The sequence below is a fragment of the Strigops habroptila genome, chromosome 1, assembly GCF_004027225.2.
Source record: "Strigops habroptila isolate Jane chromosome 1, bStrHab1.2.pri, whole genome shotgun sequence".
Taxonomy (NCBI): domain Eukaryota; kingdom Metazoa; phylum Chordata; class Aves; order Psittaciformes; family Psittacidae; genus Strigops; species Strigops habroptila.
In genome coordinates, this window is record NC_044277.2 from 62,602,096 (window position 1) to 62,621,166 (window position 19,071).

The 19,071-nt window shown below is 37.5% G+C and overlaps 1 protein-coding gene across 1 annotated transcript in view; it reads left to right on the forward strand.

Moving 5' to 3' along the window:
- Nucleotides 1–19,071, forward strand: part of LOC115602733 (dynein heavy chain 5, axonemal-like) — a 155,875-nt gene that overhangs the window by 130,932 nt on the left and 5,872 nt on the right. The window contains exons 73-75 of the mRNA XM_030474161.2: nt 602–790; nt 7,708–7,840; nt 17,571–17,779. Of these exons, the coding sequence (XP_030330021.1) occupies nt 602–790; nt 7,708–7,840; nt 17,571–17,779 (531 nt within the window). The remainder of the gene's footprint in view (nt 1–601; nt 791–7,707; nt 7,841–17,570; nt 17,780–19,071) is intronic.

Sequence of the window (19,071 nt, forward strand, 5' to 3'; positions counted from 1 at the left end):
TATCCTAAATACATCACTAGTCATAAAATCTTTCGGTACTTTGAATATGGGCAGTGTTTTATTCACTGTGCTGCGTGCCTTGTAAGCCTAAGAGACTGCGTAAAACAAAATGTGTTAGAAATGGTAACTGCTCTGATTATGAGGGGCATCTACTTGGTAGTAATAGATGGAACAACAGCAATAGATCTGTAGAAACAAAGAGCTAGTGGTGAGGGCTCAGTGTCCACATATGACATGTTTCCAACAAGCTCTAGTCTGAACCAGTGGAAAGGAATCAGTTTGTTACTCCCTGGTAGAACTCCACAGCATGATCCAAAGCCTGCAATGTGAAGATCAACAGAAGACCAGTTAAAAACCCCCACTCAAATGAATGAAAATGCTATTGTATATGCAGCCTATCTTAATGTTTTTGTGTAATTTGAGGTTGATCTTTGGCCAGTTTAATGGATGTACTGCCGGTGACCTGTTCGTATCTGTTGTTTTGTAGACCTGTGGGTTTTCTTGTGTGTTTATCCATTTTCGTGCTTTCTTTCATGGATATAATTTTAGAAGGAAAATAGCAGATTTTTTCTTTTTTTTTTTTTTTCCCTTTTACTTCAAGGTATTTGGACTTCACCCTAACGCAGATATAACTTACCAGACTAACCTGGCTAATGAGACATTAAGTATAACAGTGAGCATCCAGCCCAAAGACAGCAGCACTGGAGGAGGGGAAACCCGAGAAGCAGTGGTGCAGCGTCTTGCTGATGAAATGCTAGAGAAGTTACCTCCAGATTATAACCCTCATGAGGTATATGCTGTTTTATAGATACAGATGTTTTATGTATGTATGTGTATGTTTTATGAGTTTTATTGTGCTTCTTAAATTTAACTGGCAAATGTTTTTAAAAGCTCTTAAAGTTACGCATAGTGCTTTATAAGTCTGTTTTGGTTTATTATCTAAAATATTTCTACAACGGAAACATGTATTTCAAATGCTATAGTCCTCTTAATTAGTCATCTTAACTCAGAAGAGCCATTAGAGACTTCAGAAAGTTCTTGCCCTCCTTAGTAGCTTAGAGAATGACACTGGTGCCTCTTTCTGGAGGATCAGTGATCTTATAGTGGTTACAGCTTTTAATTTACCTTATTATGATACCACCATTATGAATAATGAATTCTATCACAGACCATTTCATGCCCCAGATTTTTTGGAGTTTGAGCCATAACAGATGTATTTGTCAATGTTTTCTTGCATTTTTTTATGAAGTCTCGTTAAATGGAAAAATCCAACATAAAGCACTCTTGCATCAATTTGTAAGTAGGTTGTGGTATCTTGCCGTGTGTTTCATGAACAATAACTATTGAAAACCCATCATTTCCATGATTTTGTTACTTACAATTCTTTTTTGTACTGATAGTACTTTTTTTTTTCCTGGTTGTAGTCCAAGCCTGTAAAGTACCCATTATGCAGTATTCAACTTGTTATGTTATACTTTATTTTCTTCTCTGGCCAACTTAGAAAGTCCACTTACATTATAACCAATAGTCTTAGGACCCTGGCAGTATGTTCTGTCTTCTGTTCTACTATGCATCTCAGATTTAATATGTCATATAAATAGCCTCTTCTGTACTGTCATAATTCAACACAGTACTTGTCTTTTCACTCCCCTTTTGGCAAGCTAATTAAAATTTGCAACTTTTTTTGGTGAGGTTACTAACAGCTTTTTTCACATAGCTTTTTTTTCCATCCATCCCTGCTTGTGTCTCTCTTTTTTTGTCACTTGTTTATTGAGTGATTCTCAGTAATAGTATATAAATCATTTATTTGCAGAATTTGATTTGGAATGGAGTCAGTTTTCTAGTTTTCACATTATTATTTAATAGTAAATATCAGAAATAGCAAATAAAATGAAATACAGTAAGTATAATAACACTTAATTACTAATATAATAAATTTAATAATTTACACCTTGGATCTACACCTATAATATGTGTGTCCAGCTAATTTTTTTTTCAATATATTTGCTAAATCCTCCAAAGGAGTATATATCTTCATTCCCTTGTTATATGGCAAATTTTTTGCTCCTGAGGTACTCATTATACTTAGAAGACATCAAAAATATTGAACTTCATATTGTAACCAGAGGGTATTCTTGCCTTCAGGTTTTAGCCCTGAGAAATTTGTGTAGCCTTGTAAAATGCACACACAGTTGTTTAATCCAAATTTCACTTCTAAATGGTTTGAATAGATAGTGTTTTTCTCTGGCATTTCTTCTGCCTAAGCTTGGTTTCAGGCACTATCATTCCTTCTTGGTTTATTCACTCAGGATGTCCATACAAAAGACACATAGTAGGCCTTCCCTGCTCAGTCACCTCCTTGAATGTCTTAGTTTTGGAGGCAGCTGGTTATGGAGCCAGGAGCTGTAGTGAAGGACAAAGAGTCTGGAGGGTTTATTTTGGAAGTTCCACCCTGCAGTCTTAACTTGCCTCTTTTTTGCTAACCTATTTGGGTACAGTACATACTTTTCCATGTGACTTTATTAAAAAAATCACCACCAATTGTTTTCATTGCTGTTTCATTCTCATCATCCAGTAGTATGACAAGCTATTATCTTTTCTAATGATCTGCCAATCATACATGCTGGTTTTGATTTTCTTATAAGCAATCATCTTTATAATGATGCTCACAGTTAGTTGTTTCTGTACCACCTTTCTGACCTTCAAGGAAATCTCTCTTGCTTCAACTTGCTTGACAGCTGTTCTCTCATGATTCAGGTAAGGAGATTGTCCTGCTTGTACAGGACAAACCAATATTAGGTATCAAAATTTTGCATCAGCTTCCCCCCAACCCCCAGTTTATTCTTACAGGCACAGTCAGAGGATGTCCTGTTGGATCTACTTTCTCTTTCTGTATTACTTGTAAATGTATTTTGAGCTCAGGATGTAGGTTTGATTCATTCTCTTATCAATAGTGTAGATACTATCTCTTCCTGGTGATTTCTAGTTTTCTCAGACTCTGAACATCTTGATCTGTGAATTGCACTTCTCTTTGTTTAATCACACCACTCTACTTACACGCTGTTTCTTCAGTCCCCATTACTGATGGATGACATGGTACTTTTCCACTAAACCATCCAAAAATTATGCTTTGTTTCCGTATCACAGTAGTCTTCCTTTGCTCTGAGTATCTACAGAACATCCTCTGGTAATTTTCCAACAGTTTATTATTGGTAATGATGTGTTCCTCGCTACATCATTTTGGCTGTGTCAGCTGCACTTCAACTACAGATTGTAACTCTGTAGTGTTTGGCATTATTTCCTGCAGTTCCTGATTCTTCAGTATTTCCCTTTTCATCTTGCCTAATGCATTTACCCTTTCTCTTATTCTCTAGATCTTAGAACTCTTTTGGGTCTTTACCAATGCTTTATTTGTTGAAGGAGAATTTCCCTTTTCTGTTATTAGTGCCTAATTCCAACTCTTTGTGGCAGTTGTTTATGGGCCAGGAGTGTGGCTACCTCTACATGACAAGCAAAAAATCTCTATCATCAAGTGTGTTTCTCACGTGAACTGGAGGTCTGATATTCTGGTACCTCTTAGAAGGGACAGAGATGGCATGAGTAAGCTGTAAAGAAAGCTATGCTTTTAAATGCAAGTTTGCATAAACTGACCAAAAAAAAAAAAAAAAAAAAGTCTAAAATTCCCAAAGGGAAAAAATAATATTATGTTCCCTAAGATATAACCAAGAATTTCATTAGTCAGAACAGAAAAGAAGGGAGAGTTTAGATGGTCTCTGAGGGAAGAAACAACAGAATTTAGCAGAAGGTGCAATATAATAAGAAAATGCAATTAAGCTTGCAAGTATAAGGAGTGAAATGGATTATGTAATTACTTCCTGTGATGTCTGAGTTCTGTGTTTTGTCAATTTAAGTCAACATTTGGTCATTCAGTACATTATTGCCTATATTCAGCACATTATTACCTACTAGATCAGTTTAACAATCCTGAAACAAATAAAACTAATACACTACATTGTAAGAGACTGAAGGAATGTGTCAAAAAGAGTTCGTATGAATGCCTCATTGGACAAGAGCTGTAAAAAGACAAACATTCATTAGTCCTAGCAGTGCAGCTTGGGTTTGCTTTTAGAAGAATACTGTGCTCCAGTAAAGCCATGGCATGGTAGTCTTTGGAAATCCAGCTATAAAGATACTATCAGTGGAGAAAGGGAACAAAAAATTTAGGAAACAAATGAGGATAATTAGAAGCAAATACTCTTTGGGGAAAGTGTCAGGTACCTTTGCTATCTTTGTCCAGTTCTTGTAGCTCCCTTTAGAAAGCATGGAGTGAATTTGCTTGGAGTTAAAACCCCAGCAGGCTAGGTTAGAGACAGGTGGTACTGAAAACAATTATTTGCTGACATTCAGAGCTCCAGATTATACTTTCTCTTGATGCGGTGTAAATCCAGAGAAAATTCAGGCTGTCACAGCCTTCATTTCTCAATTACTAGCCTTTGGCAATAACTTTGGAACCAACAACTTTCAAAACAGGGCAACCATTTTACCCCATTGTATGTTTCTTTTGATGTGTTCTTGTAATGCTTCCTCTCACCAGTCAAATAATTGACTCAGTGTCTACCCAAAAGACTATAAACAAAACAAGTAACCTTTGCATGCTTTATCAGTCTGCAGTTTGACACAGGTGATGGAAAAGCTAAATAAACCTTCCTTCTGACCGAAAACTGTCTTCATGTTTCTCACTCCAAAGGTCTTCATGTTTCTCACTCCAAAGGTAGAGCCAGAGAAAGAGTTCTGCTTTCATGACCCCTTTTGCTTCTGGGTCTTGCCTCACAGGTAACAAAGAGATTAGTGGTAAAATTATTAGGTCCAATCAGTCCATGTGAGTGAAGACAGTTGCAAGAATAAATGTCAGCCTAATAAATATCACACACAGAGGTTTATAATGAAAATTATCCTTGTAGCTTGAAAAACAGCTCGTCCTATTGCTGGGCACCACTGAAAAGTGGGCTTTATGGAATTCATATATTGATCACAGAAAGGCTATTTTGGTTAGCGAGTTTTGTCTTTTGAGGGCTTTTTCTGTCACTCGGTATCCATCTCTTTATATCATAATAAATACAGCACTGGAAGTAAGTCATCTGATTGCTTGATAAGAATTCTAATACAAAAACAGTCAATCATGCCTCAGAGCTGGTATTTAATACTAATCTTTAACAGAAAGATTTCCAGGAAAGGTACTATGTTACACCTAGAGAATCTCACTGCAGATCAGGATTGATTTGTATACAATAAGGTAGGAAGTACGTCAGGGGTTTTTTTCAGTTTTCATATCTGGTTACGCTTGGTGCTCCAGGCTGAGTGCTGTGAACATATCTAGGATAGATTAACAGATTTCTGCATTATTAGTTCACTCCGTTATTCAAAAAATTACAGGTATTTTTCTAGGTGCATGGAAACAAATCAGAAGAATGTTTTAATTCTGAGAATTCACTAGATAAACAAATTGTATGATTATCAATACAGTAATAGTTTAGAATATTGATTTCATCTGCTCTTTGTAGATTCATAAATATCAGGACTTTGGAAAACAACCCCTTTAACAACATCTTCCATACAATTTTTCCTTGAATGGTGGAAATTCTTCCTCTAAGTAATCCCCAAAAGGAACTTTGTAGACTAGAAAAAAAAGTATATTTCTTTTTAAAAGAATAAAATGCATGGACTATATTCTGTATCATTTCCTTCTTATTAGTGGCATGCACTAGATTTCTAAGTATTCTGAAAAAAAAAATCAAACTTTTTTTTGCCTTTTTTGGCAAGAGGGAGAATTATCAATTCCTGTAAAATTTTCAGAAAGCAGAAACTTTCCCTGGATTTTGAATGAAAAAAAATCAGAGTATGTCATTGTGTAAATTATCCAAATGGAGTTTATTGTCTCAAATCTAGTCTCATGATAGCTGATTGTAGCGGTTTTTCTCACTTTTACAGAAAGAAACACATTAACTCAGTCTGTAAAATGAACTGTCACACTGCAAAGCATTAGCATAATTAGCTGGCACTTATTTCTTGGACATTCTGTCTGACAAACTCATGGGTCCTTGTGATTAAAATATGATGAATAACCTTGCTGATAGCTGTCTCCCAAGGAGAATAGCATATAAAGTTGAAAAAGAGTATTTTATTTGGCTTGGAGTTGAGACTTCAAAATTAGAAATTGTCAAAGCATTTACTTATCTATACTGGTAATTATAACTGCTCAACTCCTATATTATATTCATCCTGCAGCAACTTGCTATTCAGTGCAATAATAAGATCTTTAGTAATGTTTACTATGTTCATATAATGTATAGTATACACAATAATGTATAAATGAGATAAGTATATCTGGAAAAACACAAAGCAAAATCCAGTGGACTTCTGCCTTGATGAAATAGCACTCATTATACCAAATTTTGTGGCTTCTACTTGTCTGCAGTCGAATTCCATTGATATTTTGCTCTTTGAAAGTATAGACTCTCTTCATCTTCTGTTAGTAAGCACATATGAGGTCTTGAATTATTTTAGCAAACTGATCCTATGGGTCAGCTTTTTCATGACAAATTAGTGGCCATGTATGTATCTGGATTTAGGATCTTATTTTACTGTTTGAGATCTCTTTTTGGTTCCAGAGTCCCCCAGAATTTCACCTGCAGAGGAAAGGAGTGACTATGGCATATGGCAAAGATCAGGGTTCAGGCTTCTTCAGTGTGAAAGATTATGCATGTGACTGGGTGGGAGTGAGTACAGAGAGGTGGCCATTGGTTTTCTGAAAGCCAAGTCACAGGCAGGAAAGACAAAATCTTAAAAATCAAGAATTTCTAGTATTGTGTGAGGTATAGGCACCATGATTTCTGCAGGTGCCACTAAATCCTCCCTCATACACCATTACGTACAGTGATCTTTGGTATATATGGAACATACAGTGTATGTCTGAAGCATATTGTATATGCATCATGTGCTAAAGTGAAATGGGGAATGCTTTGCTACCATTTCTGTGACATGTTCCTAAGTAACACAGACAACTAATTCCATTTTGAAAATGTTCTCTGTTAAATATGAGTGACACTGTTATCCTTAAAAATAAAGGACAAAAGCTTCTACCTACAAAACGGTGCACATAATGGTTAGCAGAATTCTGTGGCATCTTATCCTGCTGATCTTGCCTCTCTAGTAATGTGTCCATGACCACTTTGTCTTATGAGTGATTCATGCTATTTAAAGTAGCAGCTTTTGTATATCATTGTGCTTCTTAAGTTGAACTCTATTTGTAGCATTATTTTAACTCAGCATGGCAAGAAGAGATGAGAAAGTTCACCTAGCATGATTTGGAAATATGAAGAAGTTACCATCAAACATAGCATAGTACAGCATGTGGTTGGGGGGTTTTAAGATCTAAGACCCTGCAGCCTAACAAGGACAGAAGGAACTGCTGTTTCCCTTCAAAAAGAGGGAACTTTCTCTCCTTAGAATGATGGAAGAGCTCCTTTTGGTAAGCTAATGAGTCACAGTGTGCTAAATCTTACAGTTGGCACAGGACTTGAATGGCCATCTGTTACATAAAAGTTTCGAAGGAATTACACGATACAATAGAAAAAACAGCCTTTTACTTTCAAAAATTTTTGCATGGGAAACATTAAATTTTGTAATTATTGCACTATTCTTGTTTAGGTGAAAGCCCAACTTGAAAAGATGGGAGCCATTCAACCCATAAACATATTTCTCCGTCAAGAAATTGACCGCATGCAACGTGTTATATCAAGAGTTCGAACTACACTGACTGATCTCAAATTGGCTATAGATGGTAAGTTACAATGTTAAAAATCATACTAATTAAGTTGCAATATTTATTAATAATGCTTGCTTATACTATATAGCTAAATAAGCATTTCTCCTCCTTTCCTTCATTACTACCTCTTTCTCTTTTGCTCTTTCCCTCCCTCAGTTTTTCTCTTCTTCACTGTTTTTATCATATGACCACGAATTCTAGCCCTTAAAGTCTCCTGTCTGCACCTCTAAGGGACATTCCACCTTAACTTATTCTGTCTGCATGTGCTCCATGTCCCACAGCATTACTACACTTTTGTGATTCTCTCTAGGATCTCTACAGAGCTCAGAGGAGCTGAATTGCGTGATTAAGTCCACAAGTTGTATGCCAGAGTTATTTATGAAATTAAGCTGAGACATAATGATATAGAACAAGATAGAAGTGTTGCTGATAAGTAATTGAGGGCACTCAGGAGGCCAGGTGGTAAAGATTCTAATTTAAGGTGAGATTTGCAATGTTTTTGAAACTGGTTATACCAAATAGGATGTCTCTAAATAGAAGACAAAGTGAGTGGGAGTGCCCATCAAGAAAGTGATAGGGCTCTTCTTTTAGCCTTCATTGGATGTAGGAATAGCATTCTGTATCTCTCAGAGACAGGAATATCTGGCTGAAAGTGAGCAATGGTGAATGTAGTTAAATCAAGAGTACAGGCAACTAGAAGCAGATGGAACATTTGATCAGAAAAGGAGTGAGGAAAAAGAAGGGATAGTGGTTTTGCACCTCCCGTGTGAAGACAGGTTGAGAAAGTTGGGGCTATTCAAGCTGGAGAAGAGAAGGCTGCGTGGAGACCTCATAGCAGCCTTCCAGTATCTGAAGGGGGCCTACAAGGATGCTGGGGAGGGACTCTTCCTTAGGGACTGTAGTGGTAGGACAAGGGGTAATGGGTTCAAACTTAAACAGGGGAAGTTTAGGTTAGTTCTGAGGAAGAAGTTCTTTACTGTAAGGGTGGCGAGGCACTGGAATGGGTTGCCCAAGGAAGTTGTGAATGCTCCATCCCTGGCAGTGTTCAAGGCCAGGTTGGGTGGAGTCTTGGATGATATGGTTTAGGTGTGGTGTCCCTGCTGATGGCAGGGGGGTTGGAACTAGATGAACTTAATGTCCTTTCGAACCCTAACTATTCTATGATTCTATGATTCTATACTTTCGGCTTTTTATTTCATTTCCCATTTTGCTCATCTGCAAGAGTTCAAATTTCCAGTAAGGAAAGTATACTGTTGCTCAGCTAAGCTTCTTGAATTAACAATAAATGAAAATGAAGCAGGAACAGTTCAGTTCCACTGATTAAGACCTCACTCAAGTCTGCTATTCTGCAGCAGAGAGGCAGAAAATATCTGAGACAGCAAACGGTCCCCATAGGGAGAAATTCAGAGTGCCTCACAACTGGTCCCTTCTGACATAGGTGATGGCAGTACTGCTATCTGTCTTACTGGTATTTTCCAGTCTTGTGACAATAAATTTTTCATGAAGGGAGAATGTTTTAATTTGTATTTTTGTTAAATAAGAATAAAAAGGGATTTTTTTTCCTATCATTTTTATGATACATCAGGACAACTATGCATGCTTCAGAAACATCATTCCTATAATCTGAATGTAGGGAAGAGGTTTGTAAATGTGCCTGAGGCTAACCAGCTTCCATATCCTGTAATAACCTATGCAAAGATCAAGCTGGAAGAAACAGTTGTCCTCTGTTTTCAATACTGAGCTGAAAGGTCCCTTTTATATGTGCATGGAGTCCCTTTTCAAGTAAATTAAAATAATGCTTTCCATCCAAGAGAGTATTAATCTTTCCTTGATTGTGACAGATGTATTTAAAGTCTCAAAATGTACAATGTTCTGGAGAGGGGTGGATGAGTGCCATGATTTCTTTGCACTTAGCATTCAGTTCCACAGTGGGCACAGTCCCCTACCAGGTGTTTAATCAAGTTAATGCTATAACTTTTGTGCAATCCTCTAAAACATTATAATTTTCTTAGGGATAGGAGAGTTAAATATAGTGAAAAGTTGCTCTGAAAACAAAACTGGATATATAGTTAACAGTAACGATTAATGGCTTCTGGTGGTTTCATGATACATCAAGCGCATGCGGTAGACCATTAATTAGGGGATGGGAAGAACATTTAGTCACTCTCTCTTGTCTCAACAAAGGGGAAAACCCCAAACTCTCTCATACTAGATTCTCCCCTCAAAACTAGTCAACTGCAGTCTCAGACCATCGAGGTGATACTTTTTCTTTTGAAGGAGGAAAAATAATCTGCCTGCTCAAAAAGGTTATGTGAATTTTGACATCTGCCCTGGTCATGCCCCTGGCCCTGGCTTCAGGAACCTGTTAAAGCCTGAGTATCCACTTATAAAAAAATCTAAATTTTCAAACAAATTTTGTGTTTAAGAATATAGCGCATCTTCATATCGTGTCATGTAACTTTGTGAAAGGAGGTCTGAATATTTGATTCTGCAGGTCAGATATGAATAGATGGATCTTGTCATTTTGCCATTGCTCACTGAATTGGATCTGAAGGAATATAAAGCCCTCCCCTTTAAGAGCCCATGTGGAGCTGTACATGAGGGATGTTGAGAGAAATAGCAGAACCAGTTTTGTCCATCTCTCCAGAGGGCAGATTAAGCAGTGTTCAGCTTCTGGGAGGCGTGAGGATGCGCAGCATGTGATCAACATGTTTGTTGGCAGCCATGCCCCGCAAGCCTGCATCTCCACCAATAAACTTTGCTGCCTGGAGGGATACTTTTTTTGGATCAAATTATAATAATTAGATTGTAGCTGCACTTTGTACTCTCAGTTATATGCAACCATTAGTTCTGTTTTAATTACTTATTGATTGCCCAGAATTTATTTCACAGTTGGTATAATACAGAGCTTCACATAAATCAGAAAACAGCAATGATTATTGTTCTCTCAAGTGACCTAAATAGAGTCTATGTTCCAAATAGAGAAATCTTATTAGAGAAAAGAAGCAGTAAGACATGGGGCTTGAACCAAACCTCCATATCCTAATGGGTTATGAACATCAGTTCTTGAGCTCCTGGCAGAAGGTGACCATATTCTTTGTAGGGAAGTAGATGAGCTCCTGTGTACTTGCCATATCTTCTTTCTGTGGAACCATGGAGGCCTCTCACAGAATACTAATACTGTAGCTGTTTATTGGAGAGTGGGCACTTCAAACCCCCTTTCTCACTATCATGAAGATAGTGTCTTTAAATGCAGTAAAATCTAATGGCGCATTCAGTTATTCCTAGTCTCTTAGAGTTTGTTTGAATAGAGGGGAACTGTATGTGTCCTATCTGTGGGATTGGGGGTGTTCTCTTTATTTCACCATGCACTGAAGTAGGAGTGGTAAGCATTTCGATGGCATCATGATGTGTCTGCTATTGGTGAAGAAAGTGAGAAGAGAGATTCTGTGGAAGTTATCCCTAGCGGCCTTGAGTGGCTTCCATGAACCTCAGCAGTGGAACATGCTTGTAGTAGCACTGAAAGTAGATATCGATTCCTTTGCGATGGAAATAAGCGCAGCTTTTATTTTGGTTTTATTTCTTAATTTTGTAATTTGCTTAACAATATGTTCAAGGGCTTGCTCAACTCATTTATTTTTATCTATATTCTTCTTTGGTCACAAGACTGCATCCACTTGGCATTTGTTTCTGGTACCTTACAGCTTTGTGTTTTCAAACTAATCCTTTGGAACTGCCTACTTCATGAACAAGTGAAGGCTCTACAAGAAGCCTTGGATTTGTTATCCTTTCATGTCATGTATGTGCCACATGGTCACAGAACTCCCACTGCTATTTGTGCAGTACTTGCAGAGTTAGGAGAGAGAAATTCTTTTCCTGTTAACATATATCCCGAGAATACAGAAATCTCTCTAAAAGCTTTTACATGTCTTGTAGTGTGTAAAGATTTGTTTCCACAGGCCCAGGGTTTTCGTTCCTTACATTTTTCTTAGTACTTGCAAGACAAGTACCTGCAGAAGCCATAAGCTGTAAGACCAACATAGAAGGCAAAATAAGTGAATCAATACAAATATCTACTTCAGAAGCCATGATGGCATTTGTCATGGAGAAGCTCTACCAGGCTTAAGCAAACTTTCCACTGCAATTGCAATATGACATCCCTCGCATTACAATGCTAGCATATTTTCATGCGTGTAATGCACACCATACATAACCTACATGCCAGGACTTGGGGGGAAAAAAAATAAAATCACAGATTACTCTCATCCTCCACTGAAATAGAGGGCAGTGGGCAATCAGAGCTTTTGGAATAATAGGATCAGGAACAAGGATATTACTAAGGGAAGATGGGACTTTGCTATTTGCTCTCTTTTTACCACAGAGATGTATACCATGTGCATGTTCTTTAAAGGATGCATAAGTTATATGCATGAAAAGGCATTAAAATTAATACACTAGCACGTTTCAGGTATATATTTATTGAGAAGTGTGAGAAAATACAGGTAAGAGTGTGAAACAGAAGGTATTGGAGAGTAAAAAATTATGCATTTTTATGTGTGTTTCTAATAGTTTTTTAACTTCATGATTAAGACTGAATAATAGCTGTTAATAACAAAGCCTTGAGGAATACTGGAGCTTTTGACTAGTTTCTGTATATTTCAGTCATTGATTTGCTACCCTATTAAAGCTATTTTATTACCTGCTTTATATCCTCACTGTCCTTATATTGCATTGCTAACCAGCATGTTGGCCTTGGGCGTTTCCTTCATATAAGAATATGTTGAAACATTCAGAACTTCATGTAGATGTGAGGTATTATATAGTTAGTTCTACACACATAATAGGAATCACTTATAATTCCTATGTCATCTGCACAACCTTGTGTGTTAAGCTGCTGAAAGAATGAGGTAAAGATTCACTATTTTTTTCCAAATCAGGATATCATGATCTTGACAGTAGGGTTTACATCCTGTTGCTGCAAAGAATTTCTGTTATTGTATGTAGCACAAGAGGGATATAAGTGCACTCCAAAAAAGGTAGCTGATAATTTATTCTATCTAAACTGTGTGGTGAAAACCTGAAGCTCAGGAAACTAGTCTTTCCAGAGTGCAGGGGATGGTAATTTCCCATGAAGAGAAGGAGCATGGGCTCATTCCCACTTGCTGGCTAAGTTCTGTTTTGACTTGTAATGTTTTCAGACTAATAATACTAACACAATTTTAGTTTGGCCTGCTGATTGTAATAGACTTTTGGACTGAAAAATCTTGGACTCTCACCTTACTAATTCTTACAGTGTGTGTGCTTGTAATGATCATCTGTGTATTCCACTTTTGGATGAGGATTTTGTTTACTTCTCATCCTGATAAGAATGCCAGAATGCCTCCTGTTGTCTTTTACAATGTGTGGCATGTTATTTCTGAACTTCTTAATAACTGTTTTGTACGCTTGCCATGATGCTGGCCAGGAAAACTGTTTAGAAACACACACTGCACATTTAAGACGAATTACAGAAAATAGCTTACCTGCCCGTTCTGTTACTGTAGCTCAGGGTAGTGACTTGTGCTACTTTTTGAGAGTTCTGCATGGATTTTCGTCTTCAAATTATTCCTTTAAAATTATTATTTTCAGTCCTTTGGTGGGTGCAGCCAAGTGCATTTAGTAGTGGAGCTGATAAACTTTCAGAACAATTTACAAGGTTACTTTCAAATTGTCTCCTTCCTGACTGAAAGAATTAGCTATTGGTGAGAATCTGTGTGCTTTTTTATGTGAAAACATGCATGCTACTCAAGTTTCTCAGTTCCTTTTATCTATCCTGACTTGAAGAATTAAATCAGAGGATTCTGCACCAGAAAAAGAAAGTGGGAAACAAACAGAAAGCAGAACAGGGACAAAGGTTAAATGCAGCTGGAGAGAATACCACAGCCTACAGGTAAAAACAGAGAGAGTGTTGTGCATTGCAGGGCTCAGCTGTCTGATTTACTCTTACTGTTCTGGAGACCAGGAGTAAAAGGAGGTGATAAATTGAGGAGGGCCTTAGGATTAAAACAGCATCGTGGAGTTAAATGAGCTTCTGAAAGCTTCCTGGGAATCATCTCCAAATGCTGAAGTGCCCAAGTGCTGCAAGTGAGGAAAGAAGGAAATACCCAAAGAACTTCCTGAAGCAAAGAAGTTGACTTCTTTCAGCACAGCAGTGGTGGTATCTATTCTGAGATAGCAGAAACATCCCAAAGCTTGCAAAAAAAGATTAAGTTTTAGGTATGGGTATGTTTATACATTAGCTTTTATTGGTTTTATCTAGTATTCTGTATACCTTGTACCTTTGAGTGGAAAAATGAATCATGCTTTCTTTGTGTAAATCACAAGCAAGTTGTCTGTTGTCATAAAGTAGAAAGGGAGGAAAGCTTATGAAGTTAAAAGCAAGAAGGGATTTTCTCTTTAACACATTCAACGAAGAACAGGTTCTTAAGCTTGGTGGTGGAGGAAAGGAGTGACTGGTTGAATAACAAAACTGGTTGCTTGGGAGGTAAACTTGAGCAGGGATTAAAGGCTGAAAAGATCAACTTCTATAGTTGCAACTGTGACAGTCAAGAATGGATTGATGCTTTCACTGAGCTTTTTCCTCTGTGTACTGTTAAAGCTGGCTCAACAGACTCATTGTCTAGCAAGTATTGTCCTCAAGGGATAGTCTTCAGTCCTATTATAATGATGTCAGCTATTGGCAAACTGTTCTTGATGGAAAAACTAGCTACTTTTCATCTCATTTATATCCTATGTAATTATTCTGTATTTTCTTGATTCACATCCATGCCTGTGGGAAGAGAATCAGTCAGTGGATTTTTTTTTTGGTTCATGCTGGCGTTTAAGGTCCTCCCTTTGTTCCTGACTTTATCCACTCATTTAAATGAAATAAGTGAGCTTTCTAGTCCAGATACAGGCTTTCCTAAATGTGAAATTAAAAATTTAGACCCAGCTTTTACAAATTCCACAGTTTTCAGATTCAGCTCGTGGTAGGTATGGTAGTAAGAAGGGGCAACTCCATGAAATAATAGAAGGCGCTAATGTAGTCCATTGAATATTGTATCTATTGAATGAATCACCCTAAAACCAGATCCATTTGAAAGAACGGTCTATTTACATTAATTAATAAAAACAAGTTATCCTCAGAACTGAGTAGCTTTATTTGTCTTATTCACTACATAGCAATTGGACAGATTTAGATGTGGTTTAGAAGTGAGACAGTATAAATCTAGGGCAATGTAAAAGGAGAATCCTAATTTCCAAACTGTGTATATTGTGCTAACAGTATGTCTACAGTACATATTATTTTTGAAGCATGGAAATACCCTGATGTCTTTAGCTGACCTGACCTTTCATCAGTCATTTTCTAATGAGCTTTGTTCCATTCAAGAAAGGGAATATCATAAAGTAAACCCCAAAATAACCAAGTTATAAACAGCTGGCCTGTCTGATTCATAGAACATTCAGGCCTGTCATGTTAAGTTCATAGGACATTCGGTCTCTTCATACGGTAACCAGTGCTCTGAGCTTCTCAGAAGTTAAATATGAGAAGCCTATGGTGTTGTGCTACTCATTCAATTTATCAAATGTAGTTTTCCAAACACCTGTATCACCTTTCTTCAGAAAGATGCCACTGTTTTTCTCATGTGTTACTAATTTTATTTCTGACAATTATTTTCTATTATTATTTTTATTTTTATCACAGTATTTTAGCTGCAGGAATGCATCCCAACACCCACAAATGTCATTTAGTACTGAAATTCAAGCACTGTATGCCTACTGCCAGAGATGACACCCACTCACTGGGAATATTTATGCAGTTACATGGGCAAGGCCAGAACTGTGAACATACCTCATCCTCAAGAACACTCTGGCTCGATGTTCTCAGCAGCTGCTCTGAGTCATAACAGGCAGACATCCTAAGAGATTTCACTATGCTTTGGGGCAGAGACTAGTTATATCTCCCTATCTGAAAGGCTCCAGGCTGCCCACAAAAGTAGAGGAGAACATGTAGCTCTCTCATGGCTCTTGTTGCAGGAGCAAGTTGACTGTATCAGCCTGAAAACAAGGAAGAACCAGAAATTAAAGAGTTCTTTTTTACTAAGTTCGGATGGTAATGATCCCCAGGGCTCAAACACGATGCTCTTCACTTGTTTTCTGCCCTCCCTACAGTTTCTCCGACTTGAAACCAAAGTGTGTTGCATGACTTTTTTTTCACTTTTTCTGCCTCCAGAGCATAGTAAAGTGTATGATGTAATATTACAATTCTCTAGGCAAGGGGGAGGTGACACAGTGTGACTTTTTTCTTAAATGTTGGTGGTCTTGGTTGTGTGTTACAGAGATTTATACTCAGAGAAGGTTTATTAATTGTGTTATAAAAGACTCTTAGCTATCCCAAAACATGATTCTGATCCTGACTATGAAGCCATTACAGAAAATGTAGGACAGGCAGTATTTTTTAGTATTTGCAGTTTTGTAAAATTTGATGGTTTTCTTATAGCATTTGTTGCACAAAAAGAGGTGCTTATAAATGAGAGCAGGTCATTAGCATTCATGCTAGAAGAAACTGAAGGCTATTCGACATTGATATATGGTAGAAAGTACCAAATTTGCACACACTGTTATACAAGTGTTTAGGTTGGCTGCTATGTTCTTCTAAGTAAAAAGCTGGTGTTTGGTTTCTGGATATTCTTCTTCTTCCCCTGAACTGGGGACCTGCCAAATTCAATGAAAGGAAGAGATGTGAAATGCTTGCCTATTACAGGCCACATTTCCTTCCAGATATGTTTGGATGGGCCATTGCAGTCGTTTGCAGTCACCCAGACCACTTCCCTTTCCTTTCCATGTTTTGTGGTAGAAGCCACCTAATTCTGTTTCGTATCTCATGTGGTCCTTATGGCAATTACAGCAGTTGTGTGTGTGATGATACATTGAACATTGGTCTTACATGAACATTTAATCAGAGTGGAAGCTTCCAGGAAGGTTTCTATAATGTAAAAGAGTCATGCCCATATGCCAGGTCTCAGTACTATTGAGAATACAAACTGACATGATATAGGAACTTCTGGCACATAGAACAGTGAGTGCCGCTGAAAACTTACTGTCTTAGTAAATGTCAGTATTTTAATGGACACAACAGTACTATTCATGGAATATGTGAGTACACACTGCTACTACCCTCCCTTCCCCCCCAAAAAAAATCTTGCCTCTAGCTTTATTCTACTTTCTACATACTGCTTTCCCACTGAGAATCTTGCTAATGGAAATGTACAAAGTTATCTATCATTAATAACAGTGAAGTTCCTGAATATAACCATTGTCAGTACATGCTTAGAGTATAGATGAGTTACATAGTATATCTCTATCATTGATCATGTATGTAGGAACCATTAAAATATATTAAAGAGTTTTAAATGATTAATTACATTCCAAACACTGTATGAATATAATGAATATAAATAATGTGTATGAGGGAGAAGGAGCTGTTTAAAAAACACACTTTATTTCTGATCAAAATAACAGAAGAAATATCATTTGTCTTGTCACCGTTAGCTTTGAATCAAGTTTGAGCAAATTAAGTGCAAACTGATAAGACTTTAGTGCAACAGGTGTGCAATTAAAGCAGAACAAAAGAGGATTTATTAGATTCAGAACGTCATTGGGGAGTTTCAATTACCTCCACAAGCTAGGGGAAAGTTCAGTCTGAATGTTTTACTTTCTCTTCCAGGAACCATAATTATGTCAGAAGAATTGCAAGATGCTTTAGATAATATGTATGATGCTAGAATTCCAAAACTATGGTTTAGGATTTCCTGGGAGTCAGCTACTTTAGGATTTTGGTTTACCGAGCTTCTTGAAAGAAACCAGCAGTTCAGCAGTTGGCTGCGGGGTGGCCGACCAAACCAGTTCTGGATGACAGGCTTCTTTAATCCACAGGTAAGATTGCCAGATTGATCTTTCTAACTTCTATGTAACAGTTAAATTACACCCTGAGAACATTTCAAGCTGACTCAATTGTGACTATTCGAAGTGTAATCTAAATTCCATTTTTATCATAAATGCAGGGTGAATTAATTTCAACATCTGCTGAAAAAAGTTTTGCTAGACCAAAAATAATGTTACTGAAATAATGGAACTCATCTTGTGGTTGCTTTAATTATAGTGAGTAGGTACATCTTTTCACATTTCAGTGTTATCCTCCTTTCCACCACCCCCCCCCCCCCCCCCCGTTACAGTAATCTGTTTTTCATTCATTGCATGAAAATCTCTTTGAGTACAAAACAAGGTAAGTTTTAGAACTTTGACATAGGAAGAAGAGATTTGGACTTGACTCTCAATCCTTGCAAATCAGTTCCTTGAAATGGAAGGTTTGTTATTTATACCACCCCAGAATTGTGCCAGACTTGATCTGCAGAGGCATAGAAAAAAACCCAGCCTCTTGCCTGTACCATCTGAAATAAAAACCTGGCACAAAATGAAAGACAAAAAAGGGAACAGCTGACAACAGAGTTAAAAGTCGTAAAGTATACATACCTAGATGATGTGTAGTGTCTTCGCACAACTATACACATTCATTAAAGCTTTTCATGATTCAAAGATGTTTGTGGGAAGTGCGAGTTGTGGAAGTGAGTCATTGTGAGAGTATCCAGCCAACAGGTTCCTGTGAAGCCTTAGCAAAAGCTATTTTAAAGGTCTATTTTAATCTCAGTACTTGTTAGCAATGCAGAAGCTAGCTGAAACAGCTGCCTAGAATAGAGAAAGCAACATTGGCAAATATTCTCTAGCACTACTGCTGGGAAATATCCATCTATCATCTCTCCTGTCTGTGCCAGCTGTCTGCCGATACCACTTGATAGCATTGAAGTGTTCTCACAGAATCCCTGAGCAAAGGGTTCCCAAGCAAAAGTATGAGGGAGAGAAGTAGGAGTTTTAATAAAATGCTTCCATACTTGGTTTGTTAACAACACATTGATAGTGGCACTCTAAAATACTCCTAACTAACTTTTGCAATGATCAAGCTGCATGCAACCCTAACAGGCTTTTGGTTTTGTTGGTGTTTGCTTTTGCATTACAGATGAGCAGGAGCTGATACAGACCTTGTAGTGACCATTTTAGCTGGCTTTTTGTGCTTTGGGGTTTTGTCAGTTCTGGAATTTTGCCAGTCCAGATCAGGTGTCCTACTTTTTTCTGGATGTATACATCTGGATTTCTCAAAAAAGCTGCCAAAT